The 21,143-nt window shown below is 36.4% G+C and overlaps 1 protein-coding gene across 1 annotated transcript in view; it reads left to right on the top strand.

The window, feature by feature from the left end:
* The window catches only part of TULP3 (TUB like protein 3), a 47,878-nt gene that overhangs the window by 9,448 nt on the left and 17,287 nt on the right, over positions 1-21,143 (top strand). The window contains 3 exon segments of the mRNA XM_021001652.2: positions 8,786-8,837; positions 15,453-15,615; positions 16,046-16,222. Of these exon segments, the coding sequence (XP_020857311.1) occupies positions 8,786-8,837; positions 15,453-15,615; positions 16,046-16,222 (392 nt within the window).

Here is a 21,143-nt window from a genome sequence, read left to right as displayed (position 1 = left end):
ATTGCCTAAAAAAAAAAACCTTTGAATTCCAAATTCTCTCTCCCTCTCCCCTTCTTGATAAGGCAAGCAATTTGATATCAATTATATAGTAGTTTAGCAGTAGTCATTATATTTGTGTATCAAAATTTGTTTAGCCATTCTCCAATTTATAGATATGTAGTACTTTTGTTTCCCTCAGTTCTTTGCTGTTATTAAAAAATACTGCTATTAGTTTTTGGGAATATGTGAAGTCTTTCATTTTATCAGTGACTCCCTTGGGATACATGCCAAGCAGTCAGTGGAATCTCTGGTTCAAACAATAGCTACTTTATTTTCATAATTCCAAATTGCTTTCTAGAATGCTTGTATTAATTCACAACTCCATCACTGCTGCATTAGTGTGCCTGTCTTTACACAAATTCTCCAGCATTGCCTCTTCTTCAGCTTTTACAGTTCTTTTATTAATAGTGATTTGGAGCATTATTTTATATGGTTGTTAATAATTTGCAATTCTTTTGAGAACTATGTGTTCATATCCTTTGACCAGTTATCTATTGTGGAATGGATTTTGGTTTTATATATTTCTCTTAGTTGTCTATGTATTTTGCATATTAATACCCTTATCCAAGAAATAGGGATACAGAGATTGTTTTTTCTCAGTTGACTATTTCCCTTATCCAAGATACATTATTCTTGATTGTTCAAAAGCTTTCCAATTTGTATAATAAAAGCAATTTAATCTTTAGTAATTTCCTCTGTCCTTGTTTGAGAATTCGTCTCCTGCCCAAAACTATGAAAGGTCTGCTTCTCTTACAATTTTTTTTATGGTATCTTTAATATTCAGGTCATATATCTATTTTGAATTCATTGTGGAATATGGTATAAAATGTTGGTCTAAGCCTACTTTCTGCCAGACTGCTTTCCAGTTTTCCCAGGAGTTCGTAACAAAAGGGCATCAGTTGGTGGTGCAGTGAATAGAGTGCTAAGTGTGGAGTCAAGAGAACTTGAGTTCACATATACCTCTGCTGTGTGACCCTGGGGAAGTCACTTAACTTCTATTTACCTCAGCTGCCTCAACAGTTTTCTCAGCTGTAAAATGGAGATAATAATAGCACCTGCCATATAAGGTTGTTTGAGGATTAAATGGGAGAGAATTTGTAAAGTGCTTTGTAAACTTTAAAAAGCTATATAAACCCTGTAGCTGTTGTTATCCTTCTTTGGTGATATGTGTCTCTCTTAAAATACTTTTCTCTCAAAGAACCACATGCAGTTTTTCCTTAATATACTGCATCATTATACTTCTTTGAAATGTTTCTTTTTATCTGAAGGAATCTGTTTGTTCCAAAAACAACTGTCTCTTATTTAAAAGAATAGCCATATCTCAGATATATTGCAGGTTCGGTTCCAGACCATTACAATAAAGCAAGTCACGTTAATTTTTTGGTTTCCTAATATATATAAAAATTACGTTTACACTGTACTGTAGTCTGCTAAGTGCGCAATGGTATTATGTCCAAAAAACCAATATATTTGTTATTGTTCAGTTGTTTCAGTCATATCTGATTCTTCATGACCCCATTTGGGGTTTACTTGGCAAAGATACTGGAGTGGTTTGTCATTTCCTTCTCCAGCTCATTTGACAAATAAGACTGAGGCAATCAGGGTTATGTGACTTGCTCAGGGTCGTACCACTAGTAAGTATCTGAGGCCAGATTTGAAGATGGGTGGGTCTTCCTGAGTCTAGGCCTGGTGCTGTAATCACCTGCACCACCTACCTGTACCCCCTTTTAAAAAATACACACATGGGGCAGCTAGGTGGCGCAGGGCACCAGCCCTGAAATCAGGATTACCTGAGTTCAAATCCGGCCTTGGACACAGAACATTTACTAGCTGTGTGACTATGGGCAAGTCACTTAACCCTAACTGCCTCACCAAAAAAAAAAATACACACAGATACCCTTTAGTTTAAAAATGCTTTATTGCTAAAAAAAAGAAATGCTAACCATCATCTGAGCCTTCAGTAAGTCTTGCCTCGATGTTGATGGCTGATCAGGGTTGTGATTGCTGAAGGCTGGGATAGCTGTGGCAATTTCTTAAAATAAGACAACAATGAAGTTTGCCTCATTAATTGACTCTTCAAAGAAGGAAGAAGGAAATCTTCCACGAAAGATTTCCCTGTAGCATGTAATTCTGTTTGATAGCATTTTACCCACAGTAGAACTTCTTTCAGAATTGGAGTCTATCCTCTCAAACCCTGCCACAGCTTTATCAGCTTAGTCTGTGTAATATTCTTCAATATTGTTGTGTCTCATCAGGGAATAAGGAGGTCTGAAGAGAGAAGGAGAGATGGGGGAATGGCCAGTCGGAGCAGTCAGAACACATGCAGCATTTATCCATTAAGTTTACCTAAAGTCTATATGGATGTGGTTTGTAGTGCCCCAAAACAGTTACAGTAGTAACATCAAAGATCACTGATCACAGATCACCAAAACAGATATGATAGTAATAATAATAATAATAAAGTTTGAAATATTACAAGAATTACCAAAATGATACACAGAAACACAATGTGAGCACATGCTGTTGGAAAAATGGTTCCAGTAGACTTGCTCAACATAGGCTTGCCACAACCTTTAGTTTGTTTAAAAAAAAAAACCTGCAATATCTGTGAAATGTAATAAAACAAGGTATGTCTGTAGTAGACTATGGAGGTCTATTGTTCACAGTTATATAGCATATCTAGAGGGATATTGATACTAAAAGTTTTGTGGAGAAGCTTGAGGCCTTTGAAAGCACTGTGTAATTTTCCAAATTCAATTCAGGCTGCTCTCTTCCTGTGTTCTGTTCTGGATCCAGTTCATTTTTATCTCTAAGGTCTGTCCAAGAGAAGTGGCGTGATAGACCAAGTTGCAAAGTGTTTTACATACAATATCTCCTTTATTTACTGATCTTTGAGAAATAGGTGCCATTATTATTTTTATTTTACACATGGGAAAACTGAGGCTCAAAGAGTTTTAAGTAATTTGCCCAGGGTCACACAGCTAATAAGTGTATGAGGCATAATTTGAACTCACGTGTTCTGGATTTCACTATCTGTCCAGTTATGCCACCTGGCTGCCTCTCATCTGTTCAACCATTCCCTAATTGACTATTTCTTTGCCACAACAAAAAGTGCAATTGTAAATAAACTTATGGATTCTCTCCTTTTTACTTTGATACTTTTGGTAATGGTAGTGGTGGTGCTGCTGGGTTAAAGAGTATGTACAGGTAAATGATTTTTGAGTATAGCTGTAAACTGATTTCAGAAAATCTAAATCAGTTCATGGAAAGTTTTTTTGTTTAACATTTTTTTAAATTTTTTTTTTTGTTACATTTTAAGTTCCAAACTCCCTCCCTCCCTGCCTACCCCACACCAGAGAAGGCCACCATTTCTCACACACATACACACATATGTATAGGTATATGTAAAACCATGCTAATCATACTTCTATTTATCGGTTCTTTCTTTGGAGGTGGATAGCATAATGCATAATGATATATGTTTTGCCAATAAACTGCTTCATAGACTTTTCAGATTAAGTTGATTGCTCACAAAAATAATGATTTGTTGGTTATAGGATACCATATTATAGTCAGTAAAGGAAAAATTGAAGAGCAGTTTAGATTGAAAAGCCTATATTTATCTATTAAGTCTCATCCTGCTTTGTGTCTGGCAGCAGAACAGAAGGAGCCTATTTATTTATTTATCCCTTCCACCCGTGGCCATATTTTAGCTGAGTGCTGATTGCAGCATAGTTATTATCTAGTATGATGTAGGTAGCAAAAACATATGGTCTTCAGCAACTTTTAAAATTTTGTGTCATTGGCAGTTAGATAAATACACTGATTGTAAGCTGAAGGAGCCTGGTATGGTCTTTGGTATGTTGTTATCTTGAAACTTTTAGCTTCATTTGGTAACATGGTTTGTTGGGTAGATTATGAACTAGGAATCAGGTACCTTAAATTTTAAAATGAGCACAGCTGTTTGATCTTGATTAAATTATTTCTCTTTCTTCATTAGTTCCATATTTCACTGCTCCTTCTCTTTAATTTCCTAAAATACTATGAAATATGCCGTAAGTGATTTGTAAAGGTTAACAGAAGATCCACAGCATGGAATAGCCTTTAGCAAAGTCTTGAATTATATATAGTACAAATAACAAATTGAACAAACATTTATTAAGAACTTTTTATTTGAAAGACAAGAGGTCTGTTTTTAGTTTTATTGTAAAAGTCTACCCAGAATTAGTATGTACAAGTATTAACTGAACCTTATACTCCAAAATTTTAACAAAAGTCATGGAAATTCAAATATGCTATTCATTGGTCAGAATTACGCAGTTACTAAGGAGATTAGCCCATTCTTAAGGAAAAAGTTAGGCACTAGACCTGAAACTCTTTCTACCAGTGCAGGTTAGCACCTTCTCTGTAGGTTATAGTCTTAGAGAGTTTCCTATAGAAGTGACAACAAACTCTAGTAAATATCAGATGGTGATTTTGAAAACCATATATTAACATTACCTTTGTTTTATGGTATTTCTATTTATTTTGTTAAATATTTCTCAGTTACATTTTAATCTAATTCTGGCAGGGAGCTCTTGCAGTCAGCATATATATTGGATACTCTGTGATCTAGAGCACTGACCATTTAAGTGACTTGCCCTGAATTACATAGCTGCTATATGTCAGAGGTGAAACTTGAACCCAGGTCTTCCTGGTTTCTTGGCTAACTCTCTATCCACTATTCCATGCTGCCCACTCTAGACTACATTTAGCCTATGTTAGTATTAGCAAGCTCTCATTTGGCCACTTCAATTATCTCTTTTTTTTTTTTTAATAAATTTGAGGGACTCTAGATTGGGTTAAAGATTGGTGTGTATTATGCTCATTACTAAAGCTAGGGAAGCCAAAGCCTGAACGGCCCAGCTCTCACATACTGATGTATTGAAAACCCTGAAGTTCATACCAGACCAGATAATGATCAAGAAGTCCAATTAAAAATGACAGGAAGGGATGATTGCCTCACAACTGCACAGAAAGTCAACTGAGGCTTCTATCAGCAAAGCCAGCACCAGTGCAGGGCCTCAGTATGACCAGAGAGAAGGAACGTGGGTTACCTTCAAGGTTCTGTGTCCTAAGGCAGGAAAAGTAGAGAAATCCCTGAAAAAGTTGCATGGTGGAAGGCTTGGAAACATTGGGGAGTGGCAGCATCTGGGAGAGACCAAAGCAATGTAATGTCCCCAGCCCTCAGATCCAAACAGCACAGACCCAGGGACTCTGATGCCCCTAATACTATATCCTGACATACCAGAGAGGACCCTGAAGATCCAGCACTCTGAACCTTAAAGATCTAGAAGGGCTGAACTTGGGAGGTAGAGATATAAGAATCCAGGGGACTCAGAGCAGACCAAGTAAAGGCAGCTAACTACCTTACTCAAAAGAGCAGCTGGCGATAGAGGCTGACTTGGCATAAAGTCCTAATTCAGGAACTAAAGCTGAAGAGGTGAATAAATCCAAGAAAACACTATCTGGTATCAAAAATCATTGCAAATTTAACTTTACAAACTGCAAAAAAATAGTTTTTCTACAAGGATTACATGCCTAGAAGAAATGAAGCAAAAGCTTTTTTTTTTTTAAGAAAGTATGGGCAGCAAGGTGGCTCAGTGGATAGAGCACTGGCCCTGGAGTCAGGAGGACCTGAGTTCAAATGTGAATTCAGACACATGATACTTACTAGCTGTGTGACCCTAGGCAAGTAACTTAACTCCAATTGCCTCACCGAAAAAAAAAATTAATTAAAAAAAAAAGTAAAGTCTCTTAAGGAAAAGACTGGAAGCAGAATAAAATACTTAGAGGAAAAAGTAGTAAACATTAGCCAAGAAATAGACTCCCTGAAAACTAGAATAGACAAAAAAAAATAACCCCAAGAGACAGCTGGAATTATTAGAACAAAATTACAAATGAAATAATAGGGGAAAAAAATGTAAGAAGATTGAAAATGATCCTGATCTATTAATACAGCGGTTCTAAAACTTTTTGGCCTTAGTCCCTTAAAAATTATTGAGGATCCCTGCCTTAAAGAGATTCTATTTAAATGGTTTATATCTATTGATATTTACATTATCAGTCTGTCAGTAAACATTTTTAAGTGCCTGTGCTAAGCATCGGGGATACAAAAAGAGCAAAAGACAATCCCTGCCCTCAAGGAGCTTACAATCTAAGAAGATACAACATGCAAACAAATATATTCAAAGCAAGCTATATATAAAATGAATAGGAAATAATTAATGAGAGAAGGCACTAGAATTAAGAGGGGCTGGGGAAGAATTCCTGTAAGAATGTTAGATGTTAAAACATCTTAGTTAGAAAGGTGTTTACAGCAGTGATAATTTGTTCAAGCAGTCTCAGCTCAGACTTTGACCCAGAGGTCAGTGACGAGAGCAGTGAGCCATATTACATGGGCATCATCTTTAGTGATGGTTTGCCTTGTTTCTCCAAGATTTATGAGCCCCTGAATTTTTTTTTTTTCATTTAGAGCATCTGGAAGGTTTTATTCCCACACCTTTTCATGAAAACTAAAGTCAAGAGACTTTCATATAGTTAAACTCTTTTTGCAAATCAGGAGTCCTTTCTGTCCTGTTCTATTTACTAACCAAGGTTAGTTAGATTTATTACTGAGTATCTTTAGTATGACAAAAATGAGAAAAAAAATCCCACAAATTCTGCAAGATTTTTTTCTAGTTCAAAGAGAGTCCTTGTTAATTATGACTGTAAATATACAAATTATCTTTGCTATTGTTTCTAAGCTATAATTTAAACTGTCCTCGATCGCTTAATGAAAGTATGTCGTTTTTAGACGTTAAAGGCAATCAGATGGTATGATTGCACAACATACATTTAGTGTTTGTAACTAGTGAGCTCAAAGTGCTTTGATTATATGCTGTTTGTTTGGCTGTTATGTTCAACTTGCCCAATCTTGAAAAAAGTTATTTGGTTGATTGGTGTCTAGGTGTGGCATTCAAGACACATCTAGTTTGTGTGGTAATTTCTTCATCCTTAGAAACCTTGAGAGAAATATTTGAGGAGTTCTATTTTGTGGCAAAGGTTGTGGCACACTTCTGGGGCATGCTTTTTTTTTTTCATGAAAGTACCTTAACTCTGGTACAGTATTAAAGGTTGGATATGTTGATGATGGAGTAATATTGCATTAAACACATATCCATGACTGTTCTTTCAGGGAATACCCTAGATGTGCTTTACGTAACAATGTAGAAATTATTGCTCTGTAGCGGTGAGTCTGTTTCATTTCTAACTTGACCTTTCTTACATCATGGCATATGCCAGGATAAAGGTAGTGACCTAGGCTTTACAGAATCCCTGCAATGCTCTTAATAGTTACAGAATCATAGAATCCAAGGAAGTTGGAAAGGGACCGGAGAGACCACATAGTCTAACCCATACTTGAACAAGCCTTTGCTTTAAGATCTCCAGTGAGGAAGAAGTCACCATTTTCTGAAGCAGTTCCATTACACGATTAGATAACTCTGTCTGTTAGGAAGCTTTACTTTAAATCAAGTCTAAGTTTGCTTCTTTCTTTAAAGTTTCTACCCATTGCTCCTACTTCTGCCTTCTGGGGTTAAATAGTTTAAACTTCTTCCATGTGACAGCTTTAATACTACTACTACTGCTAATAAATAATAGCTAGCATTCACGTAGCACTTTAAGGTTTACAAAAAGCTTTACAGGTATTATTTTATCCTCACGACAACCCAGTATGGTAGGTGCTATTATTATCACAGAGATGAGGAAACTGAGGCAGACAGATTAAATGACTTGCCAACAATCAAACAGCTAGTATGTTTTGAGTCTAAATTTGAGCTCATATCTTCCTGACTCAAGGTCCACGAAGATATCTCACCACTTTATGTCAATATCAGATTTCTTGGAGGCAGTGAAATAGGGATACCGAACTAGAAGATTAGTTAAGAAAATAGTCTGTTTTGGGGGCAGCTAGGTGTCATGGTAAGTAGATCACCAGCTCTGGAGTCAGGAGGACCTGAGTTCAAATCCAGCCTCAGACCAAACACTTGACACTTACTAGCTGTGTGACCCTGGGCAAGTCACTTAACCCCAATTGCCTAAAAACAAAAAAACAAAAACAATAAAATACAAAAAATAGGATATGGGAGAACCAGAAAGTACTGCATATCTAAATCCGTGGAGTTTATTGAATCTTAATTACGTATACATTGACATAAAATTTAACTCACTGGGTTGATCTTGAAATTTTTAACTCCCAGGATAGCTCTGCATTGCGTAAGTACCTCAGACCCAGGAAAATACAGACAAGTTCTGTCCTTGGGCATAAAGAAATAATTGTTAGCACTGGAACAAGAACTCGTCTTAATGTGTTGGGGTAGTCTAGAGCCATCTCTAAAAAGTAATATAATTTAAAAGCTGTTTTTAGGAAGAGTTTCCCTTTATGATAGGTCTATAATTCCTGATAGACTGAAAGTCTGTGATCTAGTCTTTCTTTTCATGGTAGCTTCAGGCTGGAGGAGTAGAGCACAGATGTTGTGAAGAATACCTGTGGGCTCTGTTGGGCAGGGTGACGGGTCATACATAGTATGAAGAACATCTAAGAAACTGATCTTCCCTGAGCAAAATCAGTTGCCTTGAGACAACTCAGAGGAGCAGGTCCATGTGTGAGATGAAGCTAGCCAGATTTTTCACAAGTTTTTTTCTTTCTGTCTTTTTTTTTTTTTAGAGTCTTTGAAGATGAAAATATGAAGCTCCGGCAATTGAAATTGGATAATCAGGTAAGCTAGAGTCTACTTTTTAGTGCTGATCTCCTTCTAATAATATCGTGGTCTTTGATGGTCTCAATTCTTCCTCAGCAAAATAGATTTTCTACTTGATCACTTAATGGAACAAGGGCTAGGAAGGGATAGGTACTTAAGTTTATTCACTAAATGGTGTCTTTTGAGTTGGTATAAAACATACAGTTCTCTGCTTACATGGATCAGGTTCATTCCTGGGGACAGCTTCTGTAGAAGCATCAGAAAATAGCTCGTGTACATCTTTACAGAAAAATAAAAGTGTCCTCTGCTTCTAATGTAAGAATTCAGATTGATAATGCAGAGACTACAGGTCAGCCTTTATTTAATTAAACAAAAAATGTTCAAAACAGAAAGGACACAGATCTCAACCTCATTAATGATGCAGGTAAATCCTTCCTTTTCTGGTGGGCTCATCTCCTCCCCAGGGACTTATCCAAGTCCAAAGGTATTACCTTCATTCAGCTTTCTCTAAGAAGGAAAAGAATTCAGCATTGATAGATAATCCCTTTTCCTCTGGCCCTACCTAGTCCATATGACTCATCTATATGAATTAGCTGTATGTAAATTATCCATATTCTCTGGCTAATGAGGGCCAAATTAGGGTTTGCTTCTCTATGTTGTGGCTCTGTCCTTTTCTGCTCCAGAACTACTAGTGTAGTGGTGGAAGGAGTGTTGGCTCTGCTCTGGAGTCAGAGGACTAGGGTTTTAAGTCCCACCCCTGACACTTCCTTCACCTCTCTGGACTTCAGGTTCTTTATCTGTAAAAAGAGAGAGTTAGATTAGATAGCCCTGAAGTCCCTTCCAGCTCCAGATCTGTGAATCAAAGATGACTCCATGGTTTTGAATCCTGGATTGGATGAACTGGAAGAATGGTTATGCCTTCAGTGGAAATAGGAAAGTTTGGAGGAGGAGTTTGTTTAGAATGGAAGATAATTCAGTTTTGAACATATAGAGTTGGAAATAACTGGTAGTATATACAAGAGATATGGTGATGCTATATTGGAGTTAAGGAAAGAGATTAGGGCTGAATTTATGGATTTGGAAGTTGTCTGCAAAGAAATGATGACTGGAGCTGATGAGAGCTGATGAGGTCACCAAAGGAGACACTTTGGATGGGATCATAGATCGAGAGCTGGAATGGACTTTTCAGGTGATCTAATCTAACCCCTTCAATGCACAGATGAGGAAACTGAAGCCCATGAAAGTGTCACACAAGCAGTGTATTGGCAGTTGCATCCACCAGTTCCTTCAGGAACCTGGTATATCGTTTATTAGATCTGTTGATTTGGACTTGTTGACAAACTGAATTGGATTGGTGATATTATTTAGAGGCATCACATTTTAGATTTTTAGTGCTGCATATACAATAAAAACTATCTTGTACCATAGCAGTTGAAAGATTCTCAATACCGGGATTCCCGATATAAATATGATACATTTATTATTATCATTCTTGATATAAATATGATATAATCAGTATTAATCTCTGACTTAGTAAGTTTGGGAAGTCTATGAAAAGTGACATGTTTTATCATGAAGTTTGATTAGAAATGTAAGTTCTTAGAGGGTAGGGACTGTGTCACAATCTTCTCTGTCTCAATCCATACTGTTGGGCATGTTCTCCCTCAACTCTTATTTCAGAAAGTTTATCCATTTTTTTATTATCCAATTTTATCATTTAATGCCAGTGCCTTGATAATCTTTATCTTCAGTCTTGATCTTGTTTTAGCTCTAATCTTGTATCTTCAGATGTACACTGGCCATTTCCATTTGAATGACCCACAGTGATCTCATGCATTCTAAACTCATTATCTCCATACCTGCAGCAAGTTTCCTCCATCAGTGGTACCACCATTTTCCTGGTCTCTCAATCAAAATACAAATCAATCTCTTTCCTTCCAGATTGATATATCACCAAGCTCTTTCATTTATTTTTTTTCCCAAAATATGTCTTATTCTTTCCTTTCCACTCCCATTGCTATTATATTAATATAGGCCCTATGGTTTTGTACCTAGATTACTAAATCAACTTCCTCATTGTTTTTATTTTTTTGTATTTTTTTTGCAAGAAACAGTTTGGCATGGTGGATAAAAACCTGTTCTCTGAGTCAGGAAGACCTGAGTTCTAGTCCCACATACTGGCTATGTATGTGTGTGAGAGATCTTGGGCAAGTCACTTAATCTCTGTCAATGCCTGAGGCAACTCCCTAAAACTATAAATTTGCAGGAAAGATGTCAGTGTCCATTGTTAAAGGAAGTTCCTTATCATCACCACCCTACAGTGCTGAAATCATAAGTCCAATTGGAAAAATATTATGTGTGTGTGTGTGTGTGTGTATATATGTGTGTGTGTGTATGTGTGTGTGTGTGTGTGTGTGCATAGATGTTTACATATATGTAGTATATGTGTGTGGTATTTCCCTTCGTTTTGGATTCCCAGCATGTAGTGGAGTGTGTGGCAATCAGAGAATTGAGAATCAGAATGTAGTTCCTTAGGAACACAGAGATACCTTAGTTATAGAATATTACTGCTAGTTGGTAGAAAACTTTAAATTATCACAGCCGTTTTGGTAATGGGTTAGCCATCCACATCCTCCTATTATCAATGTACCTCCTAGGTATAGAAACTTTTCCCAGACAAATGGCTGATGATGGAATGAACTTGCACACCAGATTGACTTTTTGCCTGGGACCCCAGGGGATATGTCAGAGAACTTTTAGTACTTTTAACTGGATGTATACAAAGATCACAGCTAACCTATCTGGTGACAGTGTTAACGCCTTCGAAGAGTACTCAGAAAAATGAGCATCAGAAAAGCTAGATAGTAATTAATTGGGGCTTCTGGTAACTCACTTGAATTTTATTCTTGTTAACTGAGGAGGTCCCTAATTCTCTATGAAGGAAAGTTATGTTACCATATAATTTAATCCATTCTTTTGTCCTTTATTACAACTTTTGCTTTTCAGTCTTTCTCCCTAGGGGTATAAGAGTAAACTATGTTGTCAGATTTGGGAGAGAGTAGGATTCTTCAAGTTGCCATTCAGATCATAAGGAACTTCTTGAAGTTGCTGAATTTCTGGTCCATATGGGGGTGTGTGTGTGTGTGTGTGTGTGTGTGTGTGTGTGTGTGTGTGTGTGTGTGTGTGTGTGTATTCATGAAGGCAATATGATCTAGCAGTGGATAAAACCACAATATAATAGAGTTTAATCAAATTTGTTTCCTCTCCGACTTCCAAAGAGCTATTGCACTCTCATTTCTTCTATTTGAGCACTTTTAGCATTTAAGAGAAAGGTGAAACTATAAATAGGTGTCAGTTGTCAATGTTATGCCCAAATTTACTTAGCATTTGTCATCTTGATCCTGGTATTCAAGACTTTCCAGAACCTGACTCCAATCCATCTTTCAACACTTATCTCATGCTACTTCTCTTTGTGTATTAGTGTTCCAGCCAAATTGGACTACTTTACCCTACCCTCACCCCCTCCATTCCTACTCTGTCTTTTGCCATCTCAGTGTCTTTATGTTATCCACATTTCTGGAATTGATTGTTCCCCCCACCCCACCCCACCCCCATCTCCCTGCCTCCCTATGTTGGCCTGTAAGGCTTAACACAGGTACTACTTCCCTTCATGAAAGCCTTTCCGCACTATCTTTAGCTTAGTGAGCCTGAGGACAGGCTTAAATTTCCCATAATATTATGCCTGAAATACTTTGCACTTGTCTCACTTTCTCTTATAGCACAGTTAATTGTCTATATGTTTTATGCTCTTATTTGATTATAAACTTTTTGAGTGTATTGGGTTACTTTTATATATCACCCATATAGCATAGTGCTTTGCTTAATAAATGTTTCCTGGATTAGATTGAATCTCAAAACCTAGACCTTATGAAGAAGCTAAGTTATTTAGAACAATGAATCACAATACTGCTTTCTCATGACAGTTATTTGCTAGCTGATTGCTATTACTGTATATATAGTTTACAGTGTGGCAGGGTAGTAACAGGTTAGATTTCAGCACTACATTGTAGTAACCTTGGCTTATAGTTTACAGTTTGTCTCTCGTTTGGCTTTCCCTTCCATTAAATCAAAATGAGCTCATATTAACTTAGTTGTAATTATTTCTTCTTTCTCCCTAACCACTGTTAACTGCTAATGGTATGGCCCAAGTTACCATGTTATCTAAGTCCTTTTTCTTCCATACAAAACAGACTAGATTTAAAAAAAAAGACAACTTAGTTTCCCCAATACCTTCTGAAATATTTGGTTGCCTTCACAGATCACTGGAGGGAAAATACAGTGTTATTTTAGCAGCCTATTCCCTTCCCATCCATTGATTCTTCTTCCCTGCCAACACTTTTCTGAAGCAGTGCTGATGAAAAGAGGCAAAGTGAATGCTTATTCTTTTGCTTCGTGGGCAATTTCCACTTAGAACTCTTGTTTAACAGCCTTAGCTTCTCTTATTTTTTAACTTGAGACTTGACAGTTGATTCAAGCATTGGAGATTATTTAACTGTTTACATGCTAAGAGTTTAAAATTGTCAGTATCATGAGGTTTTCCCTTTTTTCCCCTTATAGTCTCTCACATTTTTACTGTTCTTTAGTACTATTTCCATCTTACCTCTGCTCTTTGTTTACTTTTCAGATTGCTGATAGCTTCCCATGGGAATTCTCGAGTTCCTTAGATTCTTACCCTGTTCTGCTATTTTCCTCTGTCCTTTGTATCTCTCTGATTCATTTCTGTACCTAAGGGCAGTGAGGTGGCACAGTGGATAGAGCTCCGGCCTTGGAATCAGGAGGACCTGAGTTCAAATTCGGCCTCAGACACTTGACACTTACTAGCTGTGTGACCCTGGACAAGTTACTTAACCCCAATCGCCTCACCAAAAAGCAAAATAAATAAATTAAAAAAATTTTTTTGAAAAAAGTAAACCTAATTATCTTTTAGTGAGAAATCCAAACCCCAAAATCACTTCAGATTGGATCTTTAAGTTCAATGAATTAGCTAGGGAGTTAGGACCCTGTTATTTAATTGTGAATTTACTCTTTTTAAGATACATGTGTCACACTTTATTTACAAATGCAAGTAATTGAATAACTTTTTAAACTCATAGTAACGGATATGTGTGAAGGCTGTTTAATCAGACTTTTATTACAGTGTAGTTAAGTTTAAAGGGAGGGATATATCTCCACAATACCAATTTATATAGTACTCAGCTTTTACTGCTTATGTCTTTTTTTTCTTTACAATTTATGTTGAAGGGTTTTAACAAAACTTTAAATGAAAACAATTTTTCATTTATGATAACTTCCATTTAAAAATGACTTTCAGCATGACAGCAGCTCACACTTATATTGCACTTTAAGATTCACAAAGCCTTTCTTTGCTCAGAAGAACTCTAAGGTAAGTGTACAAGTATTACCATTTCCATTTTACATATAAGGAAACCGAGGCATAAAAGTGAAGTGACTTGACTATAGTCAGTCTTAGCATGTATCAACCCTGTCCTTTCATATAAATGTTTGAAAGCAATTCCACAGATTTTTTTTTCCTTTGTAAGCAAATATGTAATAATAGCTTTTGTGTATGCCTTCTGTTCTCTTGGTTTGTCTGTTTCACCAGTGTTATTTGTATATTTAATTACCAATATTTATGCTGCTATTTTGGTTCTGCTTTTTTTTACTTAAAATTATTTCATGTCTTTCCATACTTTTCAGTCATTTTAAGTTCATTGTAATATTCTCTGACATTAATTTCTCATAGTTTATTTAGTTATCCTCTGTTACACATTTTCAGTTACTTATCATTACAGTAAATAAATATCTTTGAACAGATGGCTATTTTAAAAAGTTCTCCATAATGAGATTATTAAGTGAAAGAATATGATTATTTTTTTAACTCGGCTTCCAGATTATTCTTCAAAAAGATTTTGTCCATTTGCACTTATCTGTCAGTTTATCTATTCTTCCACAACCCAGATAGCATTGCATTTTCTCACTTTCAGTTGTTTTTGCTAATTTGTTGGATATGAACTATTTACCCAAAAAGTTGTTTTAATTTATATGGGGTTTTTTTGTTGTTGTTCAGTTATTTTCAGTCATGTCTGACTATTCATGACCCTATTTGGGCTTTTCTTGGCAAAGATACTGAAGTGGTTTGCCATTTCCTTCTCCAGCTCCTTTGATAGATGAGGTAAATAGGGTTAGGTGACTTACCCAAGGTCACACACTAGTGAGTGTCTGAAATTTGAACACAGAAAGATAAGTCTTCCTGACTCCAGGGCTGGCACTGTAATCTACTGCACCACCTAGCTGCCCATTGTCTGTTTTTAATTTTACCTGAATAATGGTCTTAGTTCTACCAGTAATGAAGGGTGTGATTTTAGACAATTACGTGCCCGTCTGTACCACAGTTTCCCCAGATTATAAACAGGGAGAATAAGCTCTTCCTTTATTACCTCATAGGGTTGTGGGGATCACTGAAAGATACTTTCAAAGTCTCAAGTTTATTAAAATGATGAATCCAAGATTCTGTTGTTATTACTGTTATGCTAAATGGCAGCTGTGGTTCTCATCATCATAATTATATCATAGCGAGCTTTGCTGGAAAAGAAGCAAAGGAAGAAGCGTCTTGAGCCCCTCATGGTGCAGCCAAACCCAGAAGCCAGGCTTCGCCGGTCAAAGCCAAAAGTTTGTGAAGAGCAGACCCCTTTGGTAGAGCCTCACACTCATCTTTGCAGTGATGTGGTCTTGCATGGTATGTACCTAGCTAGCATTCTTTCTTACCAAGGTAGGCCAGCAAATTTTCTGGGAAAACAGGTGGGCAAAAGGGACAGTACTAGTAATCCTTTCAACATTTCTCTTGTTCATAGATTTGATTTTAGAGGATATTGTGTGCCCAGAGTCACACAGCCAGGATGTATCAGAAGTAAGACTGGAACCCCAGTCTTCCTAGCTTCTAAATAAGTTAGCCTTGCCACACTGCCTTTTAATATGTACCTGCTGTGAATATTGATCCTGGAATACTTCCTCAATAAATACATCATGAAGGACTTGGGGATGTCAGGGGAGGGAGAAGGAGAAATGATCCAATTAAACAGCCTTTAACTCTGACCAAATATGTCAGGGTATTCAGGTGAACAACAGATAGCCCTTTGTTCTGTTCCCTTTCCTTTTATTTCCCCTAGGAATTGATGGCCCAGCTGCCTTCATGAAACCAGAGGCTCAAGATTTGAGAACCAAACTCCACGTTCTCTCAGTGGGCTCTTCTACCACAGAAGAGGAGACTGAGACAGACTTGGATGGGGAGAATATTGTTGACACTGCCTCAAAACCAGATCTCCAGGAACTTCTTCAGAAACGCGGTGAGGATTGGTGTTGATTTCTGTTCACAGTCTCATTTTACTATTTGTGATTTTTTTTTATGCTCTTGTCATAAATGTTTAAGTTGGTCAGTCAGATCCACTTCCAGCTGGATCATTAATTTATCAAGACAGCAAAGGGCTTTATAGAGGTAAAGGTAGCAAGCATCACTGACACTGGAGTATTGATGGTTTTCAATACTGTTATCAATTATCTTAATAATCTGAAATAACACATTAGAGAATGAGTCTAAGAGTAAACCAGAGCCTCAGCAGCAAAATTGCTGTACATGAATTTAGTTCTCTCTCAAGAATGTTAGGTTTCATTGTCTTCCCCATCCTCTGGCAAAGCTTCTGTTGAATGCTGAAACTATGTCTTTCACTGCAGGTGATGGGTAAAATATAAGTAACTAACCTAGAAAGAGCACAAGCTAAATCAAAACATTCCTTCTTCTAGTGCTCTTTTAATGGGTCACATTCTTCTAAAACTCTCTTATGTGTTTTACTTAACCATAGTATTCTACCTCCCTTCAGAATAGAAACATAGAATTTAATAGCTGGAAGGACTCTTTAGAGATCATTTTGCCAACTCCTCCTAATGAAACTGAGGCACACAGAGAGATGAAGTGACTTCTTCAGTGTCACACAGCTATTCGTTGTTCAGTCATTTCAGTTGTGTGTGACTCTTTGTGACCCCATTTGGGGTTTTCTTGGCAAAGATACTGGAATGGTTTTCTATTTCCTTCTCCAGCTTATTTGACAGATGAGGAAACTGAGGCAAACAGGGTTAAGTGACTTGCCCAGGGTCACACAGCCAGCTAGTGAGTATCTGAGGCCAGATTAGAACTCAGAAAGATGAATCTTCCTGACTCTAGGCCTGGCACTCTATCCACTGCACCACCTAGCTGCCCCTACTAAGCTATCACATTAGCTAAGCTAATAAATGCAAGATCTGGGACAGAACCTAGGGCAGGTAGCTCTTTATGCGAAACTACTAGATCTTGGGTTTTTTTTGGCATATTAAGCCACTGCCATTCCTCCTCAGAAGTAGCTTTAAAATACTGGATAAACAAATGTCATTTTAGGTCTATGTCACCAAAATATATCTATTTTTAAAATCCACCATTATCCTGTAGGTAAAGGTGGCTCTTCAAAGGTATTCGTTTGACAGGATATTTTTTTAAGTAGTTCCAATTTATTTAGTCTAAATCTCTTAAGAGCAAGCATCATTTGATGTCTTTCAAGACATGAATCTATTAAGTGTGAGTTATTGGTAGCAAAATTACGTCCTTTAAAACTTATACATATACTGATATCTTATCCTACTTTCAGAAACATTCTTTTTTCATTAAATTTTCTTTTTTTATTGTGAACTAAGCAGTCTCTGTTAATTTTTATTATTTGTTTTTAACATTCAATTTTTTTTAAAAGTCTGAGTTCAACATCCCTTCCCCACCCATTATGAAGGCAAGAAATGAAATATCAGTTATGTATGTGAAATTGAATATACAAAGCATATTTCCATATTAGCCATTTTGTTAAAAAAAAAAGGCAAGGAAAAGTATGAGAAAAATTATGCTTCAGTCTGCATTCAGACTCCAGCAGCTCTTTCTCTGGAAATGGATAGTATTTTTCATCATAAGTCCTTTGGAACTGCCTTGGATCATTGTATTGCTGAGAATAGCTAAATTATTCACAGTTCTTCATCGTACAGCATGTTGTGTATCATCTGTCCAGAGCATAGTTGGACTGTCACTTGTTTTGAGATAAATAGATAGATAGATAGATAGATAGATAGATAGATAGATAGATAGATAGATAGTAGATAGGCAGACACAGAAAACATTTTTAAAAATTTTATATTTTCTAATTAAATGTAAAAACATTTCTTAACATTTGGGGTTTTTTTAAATTTTGAATTCCAAATTATTTCTCTCTCCTCCCCACCTTCTGAGAAGGCAAGCAGTTTATAATTTTATATAGTTTATATGTGTGTAGTCATGCAAAACATATTTCTACATTAGCCATTTTGTAAAAGAAAACGGGGGCAGCTAGGTGGTATAGTAGATAAAGTACTGGCCCTGAAGTCAGGAGGACCTGAGTTCAAATCTGGCCTCAGATACTTAACATTTAGTAGCTGTGTAACCCAGGGCAAGTCACTTAACCCCAATTGCCTTGCCAAAACAAAAACAAAAAAAAGGAGAGAGAGAGAGAAAGAAAACAGGTCTCTTCCCCTCTACCCCCCCCAAAAAAAAAAGTAAAGAAAGTTTTTTTTTAAAAAAGTATGCTTTGAACTGTATTCAGATTCCATCAGTTCTTTCTCTATAGATGGCATTTTTCATCATGTGTCCTTTAGAATTGTCTTGGATCATTGTATTGCTGAGAATAGCTGTCATTCACAGCTGATCATCGTACAATACTATTGACACCGTGTATGAAGTTCTCCTGGTTCTGCTCATTTCACTTGGCATAAATTCATGTCTTTCCAGGTTTTTCTGAAATCTGCTTACTCATCATTTCTTATAGCACAACAGTATTCCATCACAATCATGTACCACATCTTCTTGTTCAGCCATTCCCAATTGATGGGTATCCCTTCAATTTCTAATTCTTATCCACCACAAGAAGAGCTGCTATAAATATTTTTGTATACCCAGGTCCTTTTCTTTTTGTTTTTTATCTCTTTGGGATACAGGCCTCATAGTGGTATTGCTGGGTCAAAGGATATATGCACAGTTTTATAGCCCTTTGGGCATAGTTCCAAATTGCTCTCCAGAATGGTTGGATCAGTTCATAATTCCACCAACAGTGCATTATTGTCCCAATTTTCCCACATCCTCTCCAGCATTTGTCATTTTCCTTTTCTGTCGTTTTAGCCAATCTGATAGATGTGAGGTGGTGCCTCAGAGTTGTTTTAACTTGCATGTCTCTGATCAGTAGTGATTTAGAGTATTTTTTATATTATTATAGATAGCTTTGATTTTTTCTGAAAGCTGCTATTCATGTCCTTTGACCAGCAAAGAAATCTTAGTAGCATAGAAAAACCATTATATCTATTGCTTATACCTTGTTTCTTTTTACTTTTGGAACAGATAATATCCAGTCTCTAGCTGCTCATTATTGTATTCCAACTACATGTATTTTGAGCTAACGATGACTAAAATAATTCAGAATAAAATTCTAGACATTTCAGCTGACCTCTTAACATTTATTCTTTGACATATTGAATTGTTTTGTGAGGGTTTCAGAAATGTATTAAAGAATAGAAATAGAAATTTCTTAGCATTTCAGATTATGCCATGTCCTATAATTCAGCTTTAAGTACTGATTGTTTAAGTTTGACCCTCTCCTTTCTACAAATAGACACTTTCATTGATAAGTGTGGGAAACTATATGAATCATATTGCTCCAATGTAGATTATTGGGGAAGAATTTTACTTCATTTTCTAAAGTACTTGAATTAAGAGTGGTGTTATTTCTCCTTGTTATGTGTGTCACTTGGAGACAATGTATCAGATACTGAAGCCATATAGCTTTTATGCAATCTTAAGTAAAAGTATTCTGGATTATGAATTCCAAAACAACAAAGATGAGAAAGAAAGCTAAAATTATGCCTTGCACATAGGAAGCACTCAGATATTCAATTCAACAACTATTTAAGGCCTACGGTGTATTTGTTTGTTGATTGACTGAAAAATAAAAATCATCCTAGGACATACTTAGAACTCAAGGCTGTATTGATGGGCTTACGTTAGCATGCAAATTTATCTAGCTACAAAAAAAAGAGTAAAGCAGTACAGTTACTTTTCCACAAAATTCCTACAATTTCAAATGTTGGGTTTCCATTTTCATGTAGCAAAATTCCCAGAATGTTGGGTGTGCTTGGATTTCATATTAAATGAAATCAATAATTCTTGTTGGTAGGCAAAGGACCTTTGCATGAAAACCTTATCTTACAGGGTAAATAGTTGCTCCAGAATACAGATTCCATTCAATTTAGGTAAATACAAATAAGTCTTGTTAAGGCTTAAGCCAATGCAGTCTAGAGCTGAAGAAAATAGTTTGAGAATTCAGATGGCCCTTGATCATTCTGCCACAGACCCTGAATCTTTTACAGCATGGTGACAAAGTCAGATAGAAAAGGGAGCCACCAAACCATATATAAAGATCATTGTGGGCCACCTGTTGACTTTGAAAACTACAAAGTAATATTATTTATGTTTTGTTATTTTCATTTATTTTGTTAACTATTTCCCAATTACTTCTTAATCTGATTCTAGCCACTAGGGCCTATTGGGGCCTCCTGTTTGACACCACTGATTTAGACAATGTACAAATGTGAACAACTCATTCATTTCAGTAGAACATCTAAGTTGAATAAGAGTAGGCAGTAGAGCCTGGTTCAGAATCCATTGATGAGAACAGTCCTAGAAATCTGTGATTTGGGAACTTTATCTCAGTGTAAACTTGAGCTTAAAGAGCGAAAAAAGAATAAGACATTAACTCTAGACTCAATGTTCTAGTCCTTCCTCTGCCACATACTTCGTGATGGAGGCAGGAGTACAAATCACTCTCCCTAACCCTCAAATGAAGTTAATATCTGATCTAACTCAAAGAAATGTGAAGATAAAATTAGAATTTTGAAGGGATATGAATAGTTTATGAAGGGACTTTGAGACTTTTAGAATAAAAATGTTCTATAATTCCAAGATTTCAGTATTATTGTTGCTATTGCCAACTCCCAAGGTCCCCAGATATGAGTGAGAACAAAGTGCTAGAAGTCTTAGTAAACATTCTGGAATAAAGCAAAAGCATAGCAGTATTAGGTTGTACACATTATGTAGTCTTCAAGGGAACAATCAAATTTTCAGAAAAGGTAAGAGGAAAGTATGTAACTATTTTCACTGAAATTTGCTCCTAAGAA

This window comes from Phascolarctos cinereus, unplaced genomic scaffold, assembly GCF_003287225.1.
Source record: "Phascolarctos cinereus isolate Bilbo 61053 unplaced genomic scaffold, phaCin_HiC Scaffold_1;HRSCAF=81, whole genome shotgun sequence".
Classification (NCBI taxonomy): Eukaryota; Metazoa; Chordata; class Mammalia; order Diprotodontia; family Phascolarctidae; genus Phascolarctos; species Phascolarctos cinereus.
The sequence above is the reverse complement of the archived record's forward strand: the minus strand, read 5'-3'. Positions and strand labels throughout refer to the sequence as shown.